This window comes from Dendropsophus ebraccatus, chromosome 4 (assembly GCF_027789765.1).
Source record: "Dendropsophus ebraccatus isolate aDenEbr1 chromosome 4, aDenEbr1.pat, whole genome shotgun sequence".
Classification (NCBI taxonomy): Eukaryota; Metazoa; Chordata; class Amphibia; order Anura; family Hylidae; genus Dendropsophus; species Dendropsophus ebraccatus.
In genome coordinates this window covers 94,433,290-94,458,091 of record NC_091457.1, presented here as the reverse complement: position 1 = coordinate 94,458,091, position 24,802 = coordinate 94,433,290, and the positions used below count along the sequence as shown (strand labels likewise).

At 41.0% G+C, this 24,802-nt stretch overlaps 1 protein-coding gene across 2 annotated transcripts in view; it reads left to right on the top strand.

Annotated features, from left to right (window-relative positions):
* The window catches only part of BANP (BTG3 associated nuclear protein), a 388,611-nt gene that overhangs the window by 66,240 nt on the left and 297,569 nt on the right, over window positions 1–24,802 (top strand). For both annotated transcript variants that reach the window (XM_069966291.1, XM_069966292.1), the window contains exons 5-6: window positions 21,632–21,754; window positions 23,445–23,614. In XM_069966291.1, coding sequence (XP_069822392.1) covers window positions 21,632–21,754; window positions 23,445–23,614 — 293 coding nt within the window. The remainder of the gene's footprint in view (window positions 1–21,631; window positions 21,755–23,444; window positions 23,615–24,802) is intronic.

Below are 24,802 nucleotides of genomic sequence, written 5' to 3'. Positions count from 1 at the left end.
GTGTTACTTTCTAAAAGTAATTGAGACACGGATATACCCATCTAATATAGCAACACTATATAGGGGGTCTCCATTTCCTTTAATAAAAGCTGGGACTGGGAAAGAAAAGAAATAAAACAAAAACATTGACACCTCTGCTTGCACCTGCTCCAGTCTGTGCAATGGAAGTGCCCAGATCTATGCCCTCATATACTTGATCAGCTGCAGATTTGATGGTTTAGATCTCTGCTATTTATTGATTAAATCAGCAGCATTAAATTTGCAGCGAATTAAAAGAATTATCTATGTTTAAAAAAAAAAAAACCCAGATGTTAAAATGCCCTCAACTTCACTGGTGTAACGCTGGTCCCCTGTTCAGGCTCCGGTTGCCACTTTGGTCTTCCTATTGGAGTGGACGTCATGTGACCACTGCAGCCACTCATGTTGTAAAGAATCATTGCACTCACCAGGTAGGATAATTACTATTTGTTCAGTGAAGCATGTAATCATTTATGTCTTCCTGAAGTTCCGTAGGCTTTTATTATAACCATAGACAGAAGGCGTGTGCTGCTGAGTAGTGATGGGAAACTAGTTCATTTTGGGGATTAGTTCACTATGATCTAGTCCAGTTAAAAGAGTTGTTCAAAAGATAAGCACATTTATTTTTATATAGTTCATTATATCCCCGGATCTCGGATACTGATAAGAAGTCACTTGAAACAGATCTTCTCTATTACACTTTCGGCTGCTTGGATGAGATATTATTTCGGTAAAATGATCACATTTGATAAGTAATTTTTTTGAATGGATTCACTTACACAACAAGCTCCTGGTGTCATACTGAACTCTGCAAAATTATCATTTTATGTACTATGAAATATACAAATGACTTTAATGTTTTTTTCTGCTTTTAATACTTTTTTGCATTTTTTTCTGGTGGAGAAAAGAGAAGTACAGTGCAGGCTCCAACATGACTGCAGCTTACAGCTCTGTGTCCTGAGGAGCCTCATAGGTGATGGAGATACATGGTAGAGTATAGAGAAGTACAGTACAGGCTCCAACATGGCTGCAGCTTACAGCTCTGTGTCATGAGCAGCCCCATAGGTGATGGAGATACATGGTAGAGTATAGAGAACTACAGTACAGGCTCCAACATGGCTGCAGCTTACAGCTCTGTGTCCTGAGGAGCCTCATAGTTGATGGAGATACATGGTAGAGTATAGAGAACTACAGTACAGGTTCCAACATGGCTGCAGCTTACAGCTCTGTGTCCTGAGGAGCCTCATAGGTGATGGAGATACATGGTAGAGTATTACAGTACACGCTCCAACATGACTGCAGCTTACAGCTCTGTGTCCTGAGGAGCCTCATAGGTGATGGAGATACATGGTAGAGTATAGAGAAGTACAGTACAGGCTCCAACATGGCTGCAGCTTACAGCTCTGTGTCCTGAGGAGCCTCATAGGTGATGGAGATACATGGTAGAGTATAGAGAACTACAGTACAGGCTCCAACATGGCTGCAGCTTACAGCTCTGTGTCCTGAGGAGCCTCATAGGTGATGGAGATACATGGTAGAGTATAGAGAAGTACAGTACACGCTCCAACATGACTGCAGCTTACAGCTCTGTGTCCTGAGGAGCCTCATAGGTGATGGAGATACATGGTAGAGTATAGAGAAGTACAGTACAGGCTCCAACATGGCTGCAGCTTACAGCTCTGTGTCATGAGCAGCCTCATAGGTGATAGAGATACATGGTAGAGTATAGAGAAGTACAGTGCAGGCTCCAACATGGCTGCAGCTTACAGCTCTGTGTCCTGAGGAGCCTCATAGTTGATGGAGATACATGGTAGAGTATAGAGAAGTACAGTACAGGCTCCAACATGGCTGCAGCTTACAGCTCTGTGTCCTGAGGAGCCTCATAGGTGATAGAGATACATGATAGAGTATAGAGAAGTACAGTACAGGCTCAAACATGGCTGCAGCTTACAGCTCTGTGTCCTGAGGAGCCTCATAGGTGATAGAGATACATGGTAGAGTATAGAGAACTACAGTACAGGCCCCAACATGGCTGCAGCTTACAGCTCTGTGTCCTGAGGAGCCTCATAGGTGATATAGATACATGGTAGAGTATAGAGAACTACAGTGCAGGCTCCAACATGGCTGCAGCATACAGCTCTGTGTCCTGAGGAGCCTCATAGGTGATGGAGATACATGGTAGAGTATAGAGAAGTACAATACAGGCTCCAACATGGCTGCAGCTTACAGCTCTGTGTCCTGAGGAGCCTCATAGACAATGAAGCATTATGTGACCTGTGAACTGAGCTACAGGAGAACAAATCAGAAGAAGTCTAGTTCAATCAGTGAGCTATGAACTATATTAACAAGTAGAACTAATCACGTGTATATGACTGTGCTCATTAGTGACACCTCTGTTGGTTAGAGGTACTGACTATGGTGAATGTGTGAGGGAGAACAAAAGCAGTAAAGCTTGCTCCCTCTGTCTTTCTCTCTCTCTCTCTCTCTCTCTCTCTCTCTCACTCACTCACTCACACACTCACCCCTCTCTCTCTCTCTCACACACACTTTGTCACTCACAGACTCTCTCACACATGGGCTGTGTCTTGGCAGTGCAGTTTCATTGTTTTTTGTTTTTTTTTATTTGATGTTGGATTCACACACACACAATATACAGCAGATGTAGACTTAAAATTTTCCCTATAATATTGAAAGGAATCCTTATGTTACATATGTATTGTGCATGGATGGATGTGTGCATTGATTTCACTATTGTGAGTAGTGGAAAACAGGTAATTGATGTTTCTTGCCTACCAAATTTTTGAGGTGACCCCATGGTCTGAATTGTGTTGGATGCAGTGAGTGCTCATACACGCACTCTTAGACAATTCCATCCATAAAATAACTATGTTTTTTTTTCTCATTGAAGTATTATTAAAGTTTTGGCCTTCTTGGTAGAAATCTCAGTGTGGATATACCTCATATAATGAGAAAATAAACACAAGCAGTGCATACAACCTAACCCAAAAAGTGATTATCTATCTGATTTAGATGTAACTTGATTTGTGCACAGCTGAATTTTAGCTTTTTACTTTATTTTATTTTAAAGAGGAAGTCCGGCAGGGGAAAGATAAAAAAAATCACTAGGGGCAGGGATTGGGGGCAAATTGAAAAGGCAAATATACTTACTGCTCCCTGAGCCTGCACTGCGGCTGCATCACGGAGCTCCTTGACCCCACCGCCCTTCTCTCTGGGTACGTCACAACGTCGCCGGCTGGGAGCTCAGAAGACTAACAGCAAATGCTTACCTGCCCGCACTCCATCGTCACGCTGCTGCTTCAGTCTGTGGTTCCTTGCACATTGACGACCCACTCAGCCAATCACTGGCTGCTGCGGGACAAATCAGTGATTGGCCGAGCGGGCTTTCAGTGAGTCAGGATTTGGAGGCTGAAGCAGGAGTGCGATGAGGGAGCGTGGGAAGGTAAGCATTTGCTGTTTATCATTTTTACTGACAGCTTATTAGTTAAATATGGCCATCACTTCATTCTCGCAGCCTAATGAAAATCCATAAGAATGCAAGGCCATAGGTTATAATGTTACTGAGTATCACAGTGGATCTGCTGCTAAAATCACAGCCTGAAATCAGTTGCAAACTCGCTATGTGTAAACGCAGCCTAAAGGAGTTTTCCCATCTCTTATAGGGATAGCATATCATTACCCCATTCGATTGTGTTTGAGGTGCATGCAGCAGTGGTGTATTGCTGTGTTCTCTTAATTTTTCTTTCCTGCACAGTTGTTCTTAGCCATCAGAACTGCATTGCAGCCTCAACTAGGCAGATGGGGCCTACTGCAGTTTTCTTCACAACCAGGTGGCTAGCAGTGACATTGTGTGAAGGAAAACTTCAGAGAAGGACACAGTACTCAAGAGCTGCGTCCTGTTTATTATTTCAACTGTGTCCCAGAAGTCAGACCTTTACAATTATGAAGTAAATGAAAATTATAGGGTCATCTCACTGTTCTTCTGAACTTGTCAATTTTATGTGTAAGTTCTGTGTTTGAAGTTGAGATGCACACCATACAGGCAAAGCAAGAGGTCCAGCAACTGGTTGCCGTTTCCAAACATATTACATGGTAGGTACCTAAACATATATCATTCCAGTGTTCGAGGGTTTTTCTTCAAGGGTGCCTTCACACTTATCACAGTGGATTTCACAGTGAGATCCGCTGCAATACAGAGTACTGTTAAAGTGTATTGCACTCCATTATCACAACAGATTTTCTTTTTGCTGCGTCAAAGCAGCCATGCTTACCTGTCTGTACTCCCTGATGCCCTCCGGTGCTTTCTCTGGCCTTATCAACTTTATCAGTACAGTAGCACAAACATTTGAAAGTATTTCGGAGCTCCTTGCATCATAATAATACATGCTATGATTCCAGTCCGCAGCACATCTTCCATGCATGGACCGTAATCACAGAACGTGTGAATGCCCATCTTGCTCTGTGCGTACAAACACACAATCAGTGTCTAAGGACGGTGACCATAGCAGGGAAACTGTGCTGCTAGTTCTATCCATGGGGCATATGCAGTGTATATGGTGTGATGATACTTGCATATACTAGGGACATGATCCGTAATTATTATTATAGCTATAGGAAAAGCAAGTGTGCAGAGATTATACATGTGTTTGATCCTGTGGCTTAAAACCATTCTGTTATAAAAACCTGAGTTAAGAGAAATTGCAGATTTGTGCACCATAAACTACTAATGTGTTTATTTCCTCTTTAATGGCAAATAAAACCCTGACAAAAATTCAGTAATAATATTGCAATGTGTTCTCCAGTGCTGAATGGCCACAAGGCATTCCTCTTCCTACTGCAGAAGAGATTTAAAGGGCATTTTAGGTCACTTCATGTGAACACATCCCTTCCATACTAAAGATCTTCAGTGTTTCTGATATCTTAGGCATTTTCCTCAAATGGATGCAATTTCCTTCTTTAAATTTGTTTAGGAACCATTGTAGCTACTAAGGGAGTCAGCGAGGGTCAGAGCTGCCCTGTATGTGACTTTTGCAGACTTTCCTTCATGCTAAACAAGATTATCTGGATCTTTTGTAAAATTGTGTAGGAGATTTCTCCCAAACATTTTAAAGGATTTAACATGCTTGGCATAATACAGCATTGCTGTTTAGTGGACTTACCTTTATTGAAATGATTTTGCTTCCTTTGCTCAAGGCCATTCCTGTTTCCTGTTTCAGGTCAAATTATTGACCAATAAACATTTTTGAACTTTCTCACAAGAAGAGTTTCTTTTACTTTCAGTAGTCAAACACGGTTAGTGGGGATTGAATCTGGTTTCATGTCATTTCAGCCAGTTTGTTGCATAGTATGATACAGGAAAGAGAAGCACTTGGATTTCTATTATGTAGATATTAATATAAGGTGATCTCAAGTCCTGTTTCTGTAAGTTGGCGATGGGAGGAAATTCAGTGTGTTTTTTTTTTTTACTTGTGTATTATCCACACTGTTAGGATAAATGTGTATGAAGCTGCATTTATATTCCATCAATTTAGATGTGACGTATCTAAACAAACTTTGTGTCGCTTTTCTTAAAGGGAATCTGTCTGATGAAATTCAGGTTCCAAACTGCTGACACTGCCCCAGAACTGCTGAGATGGAGACCTCCTCTCCAAATTCCAGCAGGTATAACAGGCGCAGCTACTCCCAACAAATGAAGTATAAAACTACTTTATTAAAATAATAAAAACATGTATAAAAGGCTCAGCATTACGCGTTTCTAGACCAGACTGGTCTCTTCATCAGATCTTCATCAGATCTCTCTGATGAAGAGACCAGTCCGGTCTAGAAACGCCTAATGCTTAGCCTTTTATACATGTTTTTATTATTTTAATAAAGTAGTTTTATACTTCATTTGTTGGGAGTAGCTGCGCCTGTTATACCTGCTGGAATTTGGAGAGGAGGTCTGCATCTTGTTACGGCCCTGGCGTGGGTTTGCAGGAAGGCTGCACACTGGTTCCCTTTTTGAGGATACGCATGGAGAGTTGTGCCTTGATCTTGCACAACTTAGCCAAGTGAGAGGGGAGCCGGTTTCATTCCGGTACTGAAATTCTGTTTTTTTATGTAAGTCAAAAGTATTGGCATTTAGCAGCATACCTGCTGGTATTATATTTGGGTTCATTGTGAATGTTGAACTTTCCAAACAATGATGACCAGAGCCACAGCCTTGTTGGACCAGTAATTTTCAGTCTATAGTGTACATCCCTGAGATTATATTCATTCTGTACAGTGCATTACGTTTATATATCGGTTTAGCACCAGGCATGCAGACAGCACATCTAGCATCTATCCACACAATTAAGAAAGATAGTTGGCATCTGCAGGAATGTAATTCAGTTTTTTTCTTATCTAGTACACACTTACATGAGAAATGGTATTCATGTAGATTATTTGTATTCCTTTGACCACCAGGGGGACCTAAAGATAAATTGCTAATCAAGTTGAATAGGAGAGATGTAAACTCATCATTAGTGGTTAGATTCTATCTTGTCCATAAAGGGAATTAAAGTGTAACAGGGACAAGTCAAAAATGGGGGTCTCATAGCACTTCCCCAATGTAAGTCATCTTCGTCCTGGCAGCACCATAGACTCATAATAGACCTGCCTGTATGTAAATTGCTGCGAGCCAGGGAATGAAATGTGCTACCGCATGTTTCTCCTGGCCCATTTTTCTGATAGGTAGGGGTCTCTTTCAGGACTGTATCGGCAAAATCAAGCCTTGACTGCTATAGACATTTAAAAACAAAAACTGCTACTTAATGGTGGACCTGTTTATAGTTGGGAAAAACCTTCAATACTTCTGTTCCTCCCGTTTCCCTGAAATACACATTTAGGTTTTATTACTGCACCATGAATAGATCTGCAGATCTCAGCAGTTTGGGATGCTTCTATGTTAAGACCTCTGTACTAATCACATGGTGCAACACAATAGAGTCAGACAGCAATCCGCTTTTAATTATCCTCATCATGAATATTCTGCTAGAGCTTTTATTTATTCTGTTTTCGCTTATACCATAAAATATATTAAACAATAACAATGGCTGTTTCTTGGCTTCATTGTGCCCACTTCTGACAAACAGAAAGGATTTTATGCATCCCAGCCCTTGTCTTTAGTCCTTTAGTCAGACTGTAAAATACCATTAATCAGCAAAATCAGAAAATACACGTGTGAAATATTGTTATAGCGCCCCCCCCCCCCCACCGAAAAAAAAAAATGCAGTCTGAATAATTTTGCAGAGGTCTGTATATTTGAAGGAGAGAGAATTTTAACATTGACAGATGGAAGAGTTTGGATAGGCTTTTGTACAGCTTGAACGTGGCCCAATGCATATGCAAGTATGTAGTGTTATATAAAATATGTAACTAGGGGAAGGTGAAATTAGGTCATGAACAATTTGATACCTGGAATCCAAATCTGAAATGTGAGAAGAGCAAGGTTTAGGCCAAAAATATACATTGTTCCTTATGGCAGTGTCCCGAGCCTGTGAGACGTGACTTTACAAGCCTTTTATATTGCATGTATAAGCATTTACATTGGAGTGTTTAATGTATCATTACATATTCCAGTGATATAACGTAAGCATTCTTATATGTTCCTTTGCACTAGTTTGGCCTTGGGGATAATAAGCAAAGTAACGAAAACTATTTTAAACAAAGAGCCTCCTGTCAGGGTAAAAGTACTTGCTGAATGAGCTAAAAATTGGAAATCTGTGAATGAAAAGTCTTCACATGTGCCATATTGAGACTTGTAAGGGTGGGGCTTGACGGGAAGGGAGCGTGGTATAAGCACTGCTGGATTTATTCCAATATACGCTAGAGAGCTAATGTATATTGTGTCTGAAATGTATGCTAGCTCAGGGACTGGTGTACATTTAAAAGTGCAGCATGTGGCACAGACGCTGCAGTGGCTAATTCATTAGGTGGAGTACAACTCCTAACGAATCAGCCAAATGCTGAGGCTACAAGATTTTACTAAGAAATGGCGTGTAAAGGCCCTATTAAACTAAACAACTTACTTTGCTAATTACCGAATAAATAATCATTTAGTGTAATGGCGCATGTTGAAAGGCCACGATCAACTGACATGCATGAAATTGCCTGATCATGACCTTTAGCATATTGAAAGATCACGATTTGTGCACCGACTGTCTGCTGCTCAGCACTACATGTAATAGATAGCAGACCACCACTGACTTTAATGGTTACCCTGAACGACTTTCCTATTGTTTCCCACTCGCTGTCTGTGCATGTAATACCATAGGCCACAAATGGGGGAAAGCAAGCGCTGAGCTGACAGTTTTGTGTTCACTTCCCCCTGATTTACTAACTTACTAAAACTCTGGGCTTAGTATATTCTCCCCCATGAATTTATTAAGAATGATGTTTCACTCTCCTTTGTGTAAAAAATTGTGTGTATCAGGATGTTTCTCATTTTATGTATCCTCTGGTATATGTTTACCTGTGTATGCCATGTTACTTACTTTAATAAAACTGAGTTTAAAAAAAAGAATGACGTTTCATATGCTGCTTCCTATGTAAAACCTGCCCATGATGGCTGCACTGGGTTTCTTTAGGTAGATGCCTTTAAATAAATCCATCTGTGGCATCTTGCATGGATGCCTACTATAATTTATGCAGGCTATCAGTGTAAATTATATTAAATGTGGGTTCTGATGGCCCACCCTGCTATTCGTGAAACCAATCCATTTAGTGGATCCACCCATCCACTGAGTTAACATGCTTGGCATAAAGTTGCCTAATGTAGAATCTGTGACTGATCCTTACAGATATGAACATTGCCTAACAATGTTGGAAGTTGTTTATGACCGTAGTTTCTCAGCTAGACTAAGATACAAGTATATCCTGTAAATATCACGTTAACAGCCAACTGTGCTCAGTAAATGAGGGAGCTAGTATAGTTTTTAGTTGGGGTTCTCAGCTATTATGTGGTTCCTGAGGTTTTTTAATAACTGATAATATCCAAGATAAAATGCCATTTTATTGCTTTTGTCTAGAAGATAGAGCACATTGCTGTTTTATTTTCTAGGAAGTTGGTTTAATGGCCGGTTGCAAATACTTTTGACAGTTCTGTCGTGTATATTAAAGTTTCACAAGATGGAGTGTTGTTTTTTTTTTTTTTTTTTAACTAGCATTAAATATATGTCAAACATTTCCATAAAACACCTTTTTACAAGTGTTTATCTTTGTGGCTGTTTTATTCATGGAACCCGCAATTTGTGCTTGTAATACTGCAGTTATAAGAGCAGAATTACCAGCTCCCCAAAGTCAAAGTGACTGAATTTCATCTACACATCAAGGCCAGGGGAGCAGATGCCAGAAAGAGAATTGGGTGTCCGTATGATGTATGTGTTTTGTGAGCCTTGGCGTAATCTTTCCTTCTCCATGGAACCTCTCAATAAGCCCGCTTTATGTCCTTTTCTTATACATCTTCTCCTTCCTGGAGCCAGCCACACATTTGTAATATTCAACATCAGTCAGGAAATATGTTTTTAATTTGTCTGCAGTGCATAGTAATCAGTAGAGTTCCAGCATTTTACCTCATCATTGTGGTTCTATACATTACTCAGAATTAACCTAGTCAGTGCTGGCCTTGTGTAGCCATTCTGTAGGATTTGTTTTAATTCCATCTGTTTTAGGCTATATTCACACATAGTATTTTTGTCAGTCTTTTGGTCAGTCTTTTTTCAGGATTGTTGTATGGTTTACAAGTTCATATATGGTTTCATAATCAATTATTGTGACATGATTACAATAAGTACAGATATATAGTACTGGATTTGGATCTATGCAGTCACAATAAGTGTAATCCCTGAATACAGATACTGAGAACTGCTCCCAATATACAGTAGGTGCAAGAGAAATGGTACTGTACACTGTCCATACATACATACCTACCTACATACAGAATAACAAGCAGTGTTTATACATCCATGCATGTTAAGAAAGGATACAGAGAATTGCACCCGATACAGAACAAGAGAAGTGGCACTGTGCAATTATAGAGCCATATGTGATGAGAAGAAAAACTGAGAAATACACGTGATATACAGAGCAAGAGAAGTGTTCTGTTGTCCTTTAAAGGGGTTGTCCGGCGCTAAAAAATTATTCACAGAATAACACACATTACAAAGTTATACAACTTTGTAATGTATGTTATGTCTGTGAATGGCCCCCTTCCCCGTGTCCCACCACCCCCACCCGTGTACCCGGAAGTGTGGTGCGCTATACTCACTTGTCAAGTGCCGACCACGGTCTCCGATCCTCAGCAGTGACGTCTTCTTCGGGCGGCCGGCGGATCTTCCCGAGTGCCGGCCGCCCTCTGCAGCGTCATCAGAAGCTCAGCCGCGATTGGCTGAGCATAACTGTGCTCAGCCAATCGCGGCTGAGCGGCTGATGACGCGTCCACGTCATCAGCTGCTCAGCTGCGATTGGCTGAGCACAGTTATGCTCAGCCAATCGCGGCTGAGCTTCGGATGACGCTGCAGAGGGCGGCCGGCACTCGGGAAGATCCGCCGGCCGCCCGAAGAAGACGTCACTGCTGAGGATCGGAGACCGTGGTCGGCACGTGACAAGTGAGTATAGCGCACCACACTTCCGGGTACACGGGTGGGGGTGGTGGGACACGGGGAAGGGGGCCATTCACAGACATAACATACATTACAAAGTTGTATAACTTTGTAATGTGTGTTATTCTGTGAATAATTTTTTAGCGCCGGACAACCCCTTTAAACCCTTAACTTTTAGGTGGAGTTTGCTGTAATCCCATTCCATTGGCATTGCAGTTCATGGGTTTGTCCAAGAAATTGGGATTTTGGTTTTATAAGCATACATATGGAGATTTGAAAGGATGGTCCTATGTTGGACTGTACATGCTGATCAGTAGTGTAAAACTAAAATACTTATTCATGAATAAAAAGAATACAAGTTAATTTATTGGGTTATACCTGGATAAAATGTCACACATTTGGATATTTTGGGATAAATCATCTTAATCTAGAATTATATTTACAATCCCAACAGTAAAGAAATTTTCACATCCTTTTCCCCCCAGCAGATAATTGCCACCGCCCTGTGAGATGTTAACCTATTAACATAAGAAATCCTGTAGAATTCCCTGTGGCTCTGTTACTGAGTGATAGGTTCTTAGCACTTGGCATGTAGCATTGTTATTTTATAGACCTCTTCTTAAAATAAACAGACTGATTTCAGACCAATACATAGTGCGCACAGTTTTCCAGTTTGCACTTTCTCGGCATGCTCTTCAAACAGGAGAACGTGGGAAGTCACCATCTAGCCAACATAACCATGAGGCCAAAGCTGGTGTTAGAGCAAGACCGATGTTTGATGTATTCTCATGTGTATTTAGACATTTGGCTCCAATGACAGCACATCAGCCTTCTCTCTCTTTAACACAGAGGGATGCTGAGACCCAAAGACTTTTTTTTTTTTTTAAAGACTTTTTAGTATAATTTTATGCACCACATATCACTTTTGACACAAATTTTATTTAGTCTTTCATCTGCTGCTTGTATTGGAAATTGCACTTAGGGTCCTTTTACACGGTCTGATATGGGGCCATGCAGTGATGCAAGTGAGTACAGATGAATCGAGTGGCCCCGCCACAGAAATGATCACTGTATCATTTGTACGGCCATTGAAATCTGTTGCTATCAGCCACACATCCTTTGTTTATACTGGAAACAGGCAATAGCAATAGATTTTAAAGCGCACACGAAAGATGCGATCAGCCGAGGATCGGGCTTTTGCCTGCTCCACAGGTCAAAATTCTTACACGTAATTGCAGCTGTAAAGTTGCCAGGGGGTCATGTGATGGAGCGATCATTGCAGCATTTACTACAATGACCTTGTTAGCCGAACTGATTTACTATAATGAACACCTTGTTGTTGTAACCTCTGCCTGTATGAGTTTGAGGTGGGAAATTGTTGCAGAAGGGAACTTGCTTTTAGCTGCCTGCAGAATAACACACTTAGGAAAAGTCATTTCTGCGCACCGTGACACTGTCCAGGCGCACCTCTTCATTCAAGTTTCCGCCATCACCTAGCCAAACAATCCTACAGAGAAATGGTTTTACTGTAAATTATACTTAAAAAAAAGAGTAGACCCTTTAAAGAGATCTGTATCATCTATCAGAAGGGTTAAATACACTCTTTAGAATGAAAGAGGTTTGTTTTTTTTCCCTCCTTGTATCGGTATTAGTTCCAGCTTTTTGCTTGCCAGAGCACCCTCAACACTTTTCATGGCTTCCTCTGAGACACTTATAAACAGCTAATAACTGTTAATCAAAAATGAATGTTGGAAGATTGACACCCTCTTCTTTAAGTGTTCTGGGGAAATTTACTAGAAGAGCCAGCAATGGTGCATTTGGCACACAAATTATGGGAGACTGAGGGAAGGTTCACACAGGGTCAGGGGCCATTCCATTTCATGGATAACACTCTCCAAATGATTTTGCTTTGCCAACACAGCACAGGATATAAAATTTGTCATTTTATGAATGCCCACTGTGACCATGCCAACCTCGAAACAACTCGCCTCAACAGAGAATTAAACTTAACAGATCCTGTTCAAATAGCTTCCTTATTGGTTGGCAAAGCTTGCCTAGCAGTGGTTAATCACCTCCATATATTTCTCAGCTGGATCAAAGACTCTCTGTGTACGGTTCCAGCCAGCGAGGATCACTGTCCGTCCTGCACACACCATGGCATAGATGCCTTTTGTAGCTATGGAAAAATGACCTAAATATGAGGGCTCTGTGCATTAATGAAATCCTGCCTCTCCCGTTTTCATGTGCACAGGTTTGTAAATGTTTTATAAGTGTTTATTATCTAGGGAAGGTGTGAGGGTACCGAGTGCAGAAAAGGTCAGGTTATTTTTTTTATTTGTTTTAGCCCAAAATGTCTTTTTTTTTTCTTCTTTATCGCACGTGTGCCATCATAGTATCTTATCATCATGCTTCATAATAAAGTAGAAGTCTAAGAGCTATGGTACTTCATTTCTTTAGTACAGAGAATTGTTCTTTTACTCTTTGGTACATGCAGACATTTCAGCTGCCTGTTGTTGCGGCTAGAGGGGACAATCTGTTGGCAGCTTCAGTTTGCAGATTGTACATCATCAAGTAGCCATGAGTTTTGCAGGTATTTTTTTTTTGGAATAACAGGTAACCTGCTTTGTTTAAAACAAAACAATTGCAGCTTCATTCAGAATGTTAGGAGAATGCAGTCATTTATACTGCTGGCTTCTTGGTAGTGCTAATCTTACGTTTTATTCTGTTCTAATAGAAGAATAGATCCCGTCACACACCAAGTTGAATTCTGCTTATTTATTAGTGCAGTGTATACAGGAGGGAGGACGCATTTCGGCTAATTAGCCTTCATCATCAACTAGCCAAAACGTGTCCTCCCTCTTGTATACACTGCACTAATAAATAAGCAGAATTCAACTTGGTGTGTGCCGGGATCTATTCTTCTATTGTTCTGGGACATGTCCTACCACAAGCACCACCAGCCTTACAGAGTGCCGTCCTCTCCTACTATACTATATTCTGTTCTAATGACGTTATTTTGTACATTTCTATAAAATGTTCTGTGTAATTCATTATTTGACAAAACCTCATTTGACTTGTAAATTACAATGAACTGACATGAGAATCATAAGAGTGGTGTTTCATTCATTAGTAAGTTCATTATGTTTTGATTTTATGGTTTATGACAAGTTTAGATTGGATTAACTCAAAGTTTTGCCTGGACAGTGTCATAGCCAATTCTTGTGTCTTGTTTTCATGTGCTTATCAGCTCAACATAATATGTGGGTCCCCTGTAGAATTTAAAGGAGTACTCCGACGCTGATAAACAAAACATTCAATTAATCATAAACATATTTTACCACTTACCATCCCTTCTGAACCTGTCTCTGTTTGAATTTCCTGCTGTTTGCAGGTCCCTGAAGCTCCAGTTGGTGTCTTCATTCTTTCTTTACTTCCTGGTTTGGGGTTTCCCATGATGCACTTTGTCTCCTGTGATGTCTAACTGACTCTGTAAAACAGTTAGATTGCTTATATCTTGTTCAGCCAATCAGAGCTGAGCAACCTGAGTTGCTGAGTCATCTGACAAAAAGAGGCTGGCTTAAAGGGGTAGTGCGGCGCTAAGAAATTATTCACAGAATACCACACATTACAAAGTTATACAACTTTGTAATGTATGTTATGTCTGTGAATCGCCCCTTCCCTGTGTCCCCCCACCCCCGGTCATCAGATGCTCAGCCGCGATTGGCTGAGCACAGTTATGCTCAGCCCCACATCATCAGATGCTCAGCCGCGATTGGCTGAGCACAGTTATGCTCAGCCAGTTGCAGCTGAGCGTCTCATGATGCGGCAGAGGGCGGCCCGCACTCGGGACGATCGGAGAGCTTCGACCGGCCGTCCAAAGATGACGTTGTGGCACAAGATGGCGGACGGGCGCGACACTGATCAGGTATGTATAATGCACCACACTTCCGGGTACACGTGCGGGGGTGGGGGGACACAGGGAAGGGGGCGATTCACAGACATAACATACATTACAAAGTTGTATAACTTTGTAATGTGTGTTATTCTGTGAATAACTTCTTAGCGCCGCACTACCCCTTTAACAGGGCTTAGACCCGCCTCCCTCTTGATGATGTCATTGTCACAAAATGGCTGCCACAGAGCAGCCTGGGGACAACAGTCATTAGGTAAGAATGAGTTTACTTCACTTCCTGATGGGGGGATGAGGGGGGAAAAGATAAGGACGGCAGGCCCATAGGTGATTGAAGCATATTACATAGTTATATAACTTTGTAATGTGTTTCAATTACTGGGAAAAAGCTTTTTGCTGGAGTTGTCCTTTAAGTCTTACTAGATACTATCTTAAAGAGTCACTGTCGTATTTTTTTTTTTTTTTTTGCAGAAATCAATAGTCCAGGCGATTTTAAGAAACTTTGTAATTGGGTTTATTAGCCAAATCTGCCATTATCTGCATGTAAAAAGCCTTTTCCCAGGTCCCCCCCTCCTTCCTCTTTTTCATCCACTCTGAAAAATCTGAAAATTGTGACTTGTTGCAGGAGTCGTACCCTGTCTGCTCTAGGGAGAGGGGAGGGGGGAGGAGGAAGGAGAGAGTTAGCCGGCAGCAGAAAGCAGATAACAGAGGATTACAGGCACAGAGCTGGGTGACAGCTGTAATCTGAGCTCAGACAGGTCACTGGTGACTGTCACAGGAGATATCCCGTGAGGGATTTGTAGATTAACTCTTTGTTGTCCTGTTTTGGTCTTTTCTTTAGCTCTCTCCATAGGAGAACAATGAAGACAGGGGGGAGAGCTTCAAACTGCTTTTTCATGATAAAAATGCATTTTTCGGATAATAAACCCAATTACAAAGTTTCTTAAAATCGCCTGGACTATTGATTTCTGCAAAAAAAAAATTCACGACAGTGATACTTTAAAAAAAACATAAAATAAAACCTAATGCACTGCTGTCAGAAATAGAGGTATTGCAGGGTGTAACCCCAAAATATTATTTTCCAAACTATTATCAGCCTTGGTGGGCAATGCACTGTGCATATCACTGAGGTCCGGCTGTGCGGGTGATAACTACTAACCTGCCCTCACTGGCTCTTTTCTAGTATGATGTGGTCTTGTTTCATTGGGACTTGAGGATTTAACCAGAAATTCATCTAAAACTGTATGACATCACAGTTAATAAAGATATTGAAATGTTTACATTTCTTGATACTGAACTAGATTGTTGCCAGTCTTTATTATTTAGTTGGCAGCAAACAAGTACAGTCTTATTTTAGCTATAAATAAATATATATATATATATATATATATATATATATATATATATATATATTGTGGACATGTCACAGGAAAAGTGCTCGAGGGGGTGTACATCTCACCCAGGTTAATACGGAGCGTGAGATGGTGAGTCCAGGAGGCATCTGTGCTCAGCAGTGTTATGCTGCTGAGCTATTATTTATTATTGCCGGGCCTGGACTTACATGGAATGGCAGATAGGTTTTGGTAGTGGGATTTGCCATTCCCTCCCCCCGATCCAGGTCAGGTTTTGGGGTCAGGTGTCTCTGGCCCTAATCAGCCTGACAGAGAAAAGCCCTGCAGAGGATCCTTGGTTTGCTCTCAGACAGGAGTGAACAGCCTGCATGGTGTGTTTGCTGGGAGCTGGGGATACAGCCGCTGCTGGGGCTTATGCACACCCTGCAATACTACCTGCCGAGTGAAGTGTCAGGAAGGGGACCTGTGTATTAGTAAGCGCCCAGACGGGCAGGACTTTTTGTTTTGTTTTATTCTCAATGCACGGTGTTGCTGTATTTATGTTGCTGGACCGTTTATGCTACAAATAAACACCAAAGCTGTTTTTATAAGTCCAAGTTTGCTGCCTGAACTGTGTCCAAACACACCATCCCCCGGGAAGATCCCTACAATATATATATATATATATGTATATTTTTTTTTAAAGATAAGAATCACTTTTTGGGCAAAACACAAATGCTAGAGGGAGAGAGAGTGGGAGTCATCACAACTCAGGGGAGAATGACTTCCAGCAGGGGTCCTGTGGCCGCTCAAGCGGCTCACCGCGGGCATGGGAAGAGATAAGTTGTTACTTGAAATCAATTTCATAGTTACATAGTTTATACGGTTGAAAAACGACGCATGTCCATAAAGTTCAACCAAGGAGGGGAAGGATGCAGGAAAGGGGGATATACAAGGCTGCTGGCTTTTAGAAAACCCAAGACTTCTCCTTTAGGTTTTTTTTAAATTCCTTTATCTCATCCAGTTTTCAGACAGTGATTATTATGGGGTTATCATTGCTGATTGCACTTTGGTTAACTATTCTTTCTAGAATGCAGATCACCAGAGAAAATCATATGCCGACATTAAGTTAGTAAGGAATGCTGAGAGGTTTTAGTCCAGAAGACTGTAGAATAGTATATGCAGCCCTGGAGTATTGTATTAGTTGTAAGTCAGGACAAAATAATTATTGCCATGTATTGCGTTCATCCTATAATGTAGCTATTCATTTTAAAATTGTTTACAGTTTGCAGACACAATTTTTTAGCTCTCACTGCTTGGTTCTCAGTAACATTTCTTGCGTTACTGAGTAATTTTACTGTAGAAATCCAATGTATAAACCCTGTAAAATGTTAATATAATGCATTCTGACTTTATTATAAAACATGTAAATAGTTTGAATTTACCAGTATTGACCACAGGCCACACACAGCAGCATTTCTGGTGGTATACAATTTCTGCGAGCTGACTTGCTTCTTTTTAATGCCTTTTGGTCTACATTCGCAGTTAGCACTATTGGTGATGAAAGGAATGCAGCCTGGGAAGAGGGGTATGTGGGGTTCAGTGTCTTGCCAGGCCTTGCTGCAAACGGAAAGCCTTGTTGAGGCTTTCACTAGATTTAGTCGTAAAATCCTGTAAATTTTCTTTTAGTAATCTCATATGAACAGGCCATAAATTATTGCTGACTAAGCAGAGACTCACTGGTTCTAGCCAGTAAATGTATGGGATTCCTTGGTATTACCAGTTTCCAGTTTATTAAATTGAACCGATTACATGTGTGATGTGGGAAAATTGGAGTTACATTTATTCTTAATGCCTAGTGTGTTTTGCATTGCGCTGAAATTTCTTTTTAAGGCTACGTTCCCACGCACCGGATCCACAGCAGATTTCATCTAAATAACTGAACACAGCATCAAATCTGCTGCAGATCTGCTGCGGATCCTGTACGTGTGAACCCTAAATGAGCTTAAAATACATATTAAAAACCATGCAAAATGCACATGCATTTTATTGATTTGAAAAGAAACGTGTTTATTTCAGACTCCTTTCTATTCAATGTGATTTCTACATTGCCTTAGTTTGCCATCATCTTGCGTGCCTTGATCTATGTCCGTTTGCCAAATTTCAGTGGTTGTTAAACACCCCCCCCGCCCAATATTATGGCTACATTGTATATGTTTGGCACAAACCAGTCTCTCTGGTAAACTTATGACTTTATAAATAAATTTATCTCAGACTGTTTGGCCCAGATGTGTTTGTTACTGATGCTGACAAACCAAAGTCCGCTTTAGGCTCCGTTCCCACTGAGCAAAGGTAGCGGAATTCCGCGACGGAATTGTCCGCCGCGGAATGCCGTTAGCTTCCCGCTCATAATGGGACTCTATGGGAGGCGCGCGCTCCTGCCCTGTCCGCGCTGAAGAATGAACATGTTCATTCTTCAGCGCGTACAGAGCAGCAGCGCGCGCCTCCCATAGACTCCCATTATGAGCGGGAGGCTAACGGCATTCCGCGGCGGACAATTCCGTCGCGGAATTCCGCTAGCTTTGCTCAGTGGGAACGGGGCCTTACATATATTGGGAGTCTCAGGCTGATTTACTGGGTTCAGTGAGAAAGCAACATGGGCGCCAAGATTCATGGGTCAGGAAGAGCAATTAAGAAGGTGTAATGATGCTGGCAGCCACATGTAGATTTATTGTCTGCAGAGAAGATTGTAAATCAAAACAGTTTGTAAATTCAATGAGCAAGTGTTCCTTTTCTTCTGTACTTGTGTGCTAACTGTGCTTAGGGTTTGTTCACACATTTCTTCACATGCATTTGGGTTTGTGTTCTACAATGAAATCAACTTGACATCTGCCAACAATTTTGTTGCATTGATATTAATAAAAATTACATGCTTTAGTCCACTTTTAGTCCAATTTGTCCCAAACAAATTGTACATTTAGCTCAAAATTAATAATTTTCACAAGTATATCCACCCCAGATTTGTCATGAAATTTCTTCTGAGTACAGCAGTACCTCATATGTGACCATAAACTGCTAGGTGCGCTCACTGCTGTGCTCAAAGGGGGAGGAGCAGCATTTTTAGCATAGATTTGCAGAAATGGTTTTTGGTACCAGTTCAGTGGGGACCACCGACAAGTGACCCCATTTTTTAAACTATACCCCTGAAGGAATTTATGTAGGGTTATAGTGAGCATTTTCACCCTACACATACAGTTTTTTTAAAGTTATCCTTGGTAACCTAAACAACAACCTTTCCACAATGGGAGAAAAAGAGCAACATATCAGGAGAAGGAGGCGAGTTTGCTAAATTCATGTATTTGCCAAAATAATTTACAAATCCAACTTTGTTAGATGTTCTATGGGTGTAGGGTGAAATTGCTCACTGATCCTATAAATTTGCTGCATTGTGACTTAAAGGAGAAGTCCAGCAAAAAATGTATCTAACTATTTTATTGCCCCCCAAAAGTTATACGAATCCCCAATATACACTTAGTAAGGCAAATGCTTATAAAGTGCTTTTTTTCCCTGCACTTACTACTGCATCAAGGCTTCACTTCCTGGATAAAATGGTGATGTCACGACCCGACTCCCAGGGCTGTGGGGGCTGTGGCTGTTGGAGAGGATGATGGCAGAGGGATGCTCAGTGTCCCTCCAGTGCAGTGCCCTGTGTCCCTCAGTGTCCCCCTGCCATTATCCTCTCCAGCAGCCACAGCCCGCACAGCTCTGGGAGTCGGATCATCAGCATTTTATCCAGGAAGTGAAGCCTTGATGCAGTAGTAAGTGCAGGGAAAAAGCACTTTATAAGCATTTCCCGTAATAAGTGTATATTGGTGATTTGTATAACTTTTGAGGGGCAACGCAATACTTTAGTAAAAATTTTTGCCAGACTTCTACTTTATGTATTGTTTACACCAAGGAGAACACAGTTAAAAAAAAAAAAAAAAGTTGAGTCTCTCACAGTGCATTACAGCAGCGCATACTAGATATTGAGCCCAATTCAGTAGGTGCGTCTAGTTGTTGGACAATTTGAGGTCAAAGCTATTAGATCCAGTTCTCCATATGACTAAAATATAAGCACAGTTATACTGTATCATAGTTACTGATGGAACATTGCTTTAAGAGTAGGTTCTCACCTGCATTTGTCCATGTTAATGAATGGATGTGTCCATATTAAATGAACCGATTGTAAAATTAGCAGTTTTTTTTTAATCAGTCAATTTGCATGTTGGCTTTCAAAACCAGATCACTTACATAATTTTGCCTCAGTTGGCATATATTTGCATATCGTTTTTTATTCTGTCCTGGGTTAATCTTCTGCGCATGCTTAATGAAAGAAGTATGCTGACAGATAACTTGTAAACAGAAATACCTTCCATTTAGATCTGTCATCATTGACTATAATGTGAAAACAAACAAACTTATGTGTACTTTCCATTTGTGTTCCCTTTTTCTTTAAAAAAATGGAGCACAACTGAGCCAAACAAAGTATAATATAATCCCATTAAATTAATAGGGAGTATGACTGATCCGCTAGTTTCTGTTTCTCTGTTATCAAAACGGAAAAGAAAATGGGATTGTGCCGGAGGGTGAGATGCTGGTGTGAACCTAGCCCTACACTTGTCTTTACTTTACTTTACTTTTATTTAGCCGTTGTACTTTAAAATGTTCTTTTTTTGCCCGTAGCAACCAATCACAGCTCAGCTTTCATTTCACTATAGATCTAATTGGTTGCCATGGTTAATAAAGGAGATTCTTACTATAATACAGCTTGATAAGCTTCCCCTTTGGGTTGGTAAACTTTATGGCTACTGGTGCTTTACTTGGCCTCATTGCACTATGCTAGTTGAGAAACCAGAGGAAAAAAGTTTTGAACTTGTCCATTAAGTGTAGGATCTGTTGTCAATAAAACTGATCTTGGACTTACCTCTGTGGCTTGCTGTAGTCATTTTTCCACCTTGTATGCCAGTGTTTTTATGTGGAACAAAGTAGACTATAATACTTTGTGGTGAGCACTCGGAAACTGAAGCCCGACCAGTTCCCCTGTTAAGATGTTTGTTTTGGGGGCAGTGCTCGGAGCACTGGAATATTGTGACATGTGCTAAACTGCTGCAAAGTGATAAGACAGAATGTAAAAATCCGGGAACCGACACAACTTGGCTGAACAGCGCACTTTTGAAATTGTAGGTTATTTAACTGAGAAAAGCAGATTCCACTCAAGAGCAGTAAACACAATTACTACGATATATTAAGGCTTTTCCAAGTTGTGTTTTCTCAACTATTTTTCCTTCCCTGTTTGGCTGAAGTGCCTGTACTTGACCTCATAGGTTTGGAGAAAAGTGTTGATTAGTATTTGCCTTTCTTTTAGAAAACAGCATTGTTTGGTGAATAAATGACACTTAATTCAATTGCGAGCCGTCTATACGTGTACATAAGCTGGTCACACATAGCCTGTTAACACTGATTGCTCATTATAATAGTGAGATTTCTGACATGGTGGAAAATCTTTGGCTTTTCCAGCTGGCAGCACCAAGGGAGCTCTTTAGTTAAAATGATGACTCATTGATTGTATATTGAATTCACATTAGTTTGCATGTTTATCTGTTTACCAGTTTTTACTATTGCCATGCTTTGTGCAGGTCATCCTAATATCTAGTATAATCCTTTAAATCTTGTAATATTTTCTCCCATAGTGTCGTTCCTCAGACAACTGTTATCCTAAACAATGAAAGACAGAACTCTGTAGTGGCCAAACTGGAGGGTCAGGAGGAGTCAATGAACAGAGCAACAGAAAGCCTGGAAAATATGCTTAATAGGTAATATGTCTGTTTACAGCTAACCAACTCTTAGTACTAATTGTGTTCTCACAAGGGCCCGTTCACACTACGGAAACGGCACTGAAATTCCGTACATAAACCCCCTCTGCGCGGGTGGACACCCTGCCGAATTATGCCTTCTGTCTCTTTAAATGGGAGGGCTTGTGCGCCTCTGCTCTCTGCGTCTTTCTGCTCAAAGAATTGACATGTCAGTTCCAAGAGCGGAGGCGCGCAAGCCCTCCCATTTAAACAGATAGAAAGCAGCATTCAGTGCAGAGTCCGCGCGGGGGGAGTCTTACACGGCATATCTGTGCCAATTCCGTACTGTGAAAGGGGCCTAATATCTGCAAGATGCAGGTTGTAATGACTGTGCACAGACTTAAGGGTTTTCCAGTGTAACAGTGAAGATAAATGTTTAAAACCTCTTGGTGAATCACCCCCTGTCTGCATCTTCAGCCTGTGTCTAGCAAACACAATGTGAGACAGAGGCATGGAATATTTGTCTCCTAAGGTAAGAGAGCAGTGGGAGTAGGAGACAATGTGGATTGGCACAGAGGCCAGTTTTCTTCACTTCCTGGATTTCTATCAGCTACCAGTGTGGCAGAGCCGTAGAGATACGGTAATACATTGTATAGACACATCTATATAACTTTTAATGTACTTTTAATAGAAAACTAATTTTTCTTATCCAGAGTTGCCCTTTAAGGTGCCATATTCAATATTGAAATACCTCTCTGGAATCCAAACCACCAGGCAAAGTTAATGGGGAGAATGAGGGGGCAAGTTAAGCTGTGGCACCTCGGCAGCATTTAGTAACATAACATACTGTAGGTATATTTAATCATACTTTCCTAGTAGCTTTTTGGAACTGGCTGTACTTTTATATGGAAAATTGTGCGAAAAGATTCCCTTTAGGGTGCCCTCATACACACTTTGTGTCTGGTGTTTTTCAAGCCCCCCCTACCCCCCTCTTAAAAAAAAGCCAAAGTTTTAGGTATTTTTGCGTGCTATTTTTTTCCATCACACAACCTAGCTGCTGGAGGACAAAAGGTGACAAAAATGCCAGGAAAAAAAAAGGCATACGATCAACAATGGTGTTTTTGGGACAACCAGAACAATCCCATTGAAGTCTATGGGAGAAAGAACATCACAGTTTGCAAAAGAAAAGCCACACCCTAAACATGCTGTGTTTTAGCAAAACTGCCACAGAGCCTCAAAAATGCCAGAGAGGAGAGAAAAACGCCACAAAAATGCTATGTGTGTAAGGCAAATCATAAACTTCCACTGACTTTCAGCTAACATCTGTCTGCTGGCGTTTTTGCAAAAAAAAAAAAAAAAAGCCATGGCATTTTTTTTTTTGGCGTTTTTCCAGGATTTAAAGGCAGTGTGAAGCCAGCCTAAAATTATTACCTAAAACAATAGTCATGAGGGACTGTCAGAATTCAGCTATTTCAAGTGTATGATTCACAAAAGAAATCAAGTTTTTTTTTTGTTTGTTGGTTTTTTACTGTGAGGCCATTTTTCTTATATATATTATTTTTTCTTTAAATTCCCTCTCATCCTTTCCTCTTCCCTTACATTTGTTTGCTCTACTGTGAAGCATTGCAGAAGTCTGAATTATATGTATGTTCAGACGCACACAGACATGAACACTGACCCAGAGTAAGAAAAATGTCAAATTATGTTACAGCACTAGTGGACGAAGGCACAATACAATTGTCGTTAAGGTTCCAGGCCCAGAAGACAGCCACAATGATGATGACAGTGGATCTGAAGCCAGTGACACATTGTCCAACTGTGGAAACTCTGGAAACTCCAACATGGGAAACAACGTGACTCTTATCACCCTCAATTCTGAAGGTATGTGATGTATAGCCTGCTCTGAGGGATAAATTGTGTACTGTTGTCCAGCGTGTTCTGTACAATGAGAATTATACTTCAATGATCACAGGATTTTGGATATTTTAACATAACTTTACAGCGTGGTGATCTCCTTTCAAACTAAATGTTTACATTCTGCTTGTATCTGTTAGATAATCCAGTGTTTTAACCCTTAGACGACCCAGGGCGTATAGTTATAGTCCCCTAGGTCGTCTGGGGACAGACTTCCATGGCGTAACTGTACGCCCTGGGTGTTTCTCCCGCTATGAAGCGTGCTCCGGAGCGGAGCGCGCTTCATAGCAGGTGGGGGCCGGCTGCAATCAGCAGCCGGGACCTCACCGGTAATGACACGCTGCAGCGATCGCACTGCCGCGTGTCATTAACTCCTTAAACGCCGCGACCGCGACGTTTAAGTGTAAGTGACAGGGGGAGTCCCCTGTCACTTACCGATCGGGACCCCCGCAGTGTGACTGCCGGGGTCCCGATCGGTAAAACGGACCGCCGGAGGTCTCTCATCTTCCTCCGTGCGGTCCGATCGGTGATCTGCTGCACTAAGCCTGCACAGGCAGGCTCAATGAGCATAGCGCCGATAACACTGATCAATGCTATGCCTATGGCATAGCAATGGTCAGTGTAGAAATCACACTAATGTATGTACAAGTCCCCCAAATGGACTTCAAATGTGTAAAAAAAAAAAAAGTTAAAAACACTAACACACTGCCCCAAAACCCCTCCCCCAATAAAAGTTGAAATCACCCCCCTTTCCCATTATATAAATAAAACATATAAAAATAAATAAACAAATAAACATATAGTATACCGTAGCGTGCGTAATTGTCCAATCTATTAAAATATAACAAGCGTCATTGCGAACGGTAAACGGCGTACACGAAAAGAGGGAAAAAAGTGCGCGGATTACCGATTTTATGTTACATTATATATATAAAAAAAAAATAATAAAAAGTGATCAAAACGTCCGATCTTCACAAATATGGTATTAATAAAAACTAGAGATCATGGCGGAAAAAATGACACCCCATACAGCCCCGTAGGTGAAAAAATAAAACTGTTATAAGTGTCACAATAGGCCCATTTTATTTATAATTAATTGCCAAAAAAAAGGATTTCATTTAAAAAAAATATATAACATTAGAGAATCTGTGTAAC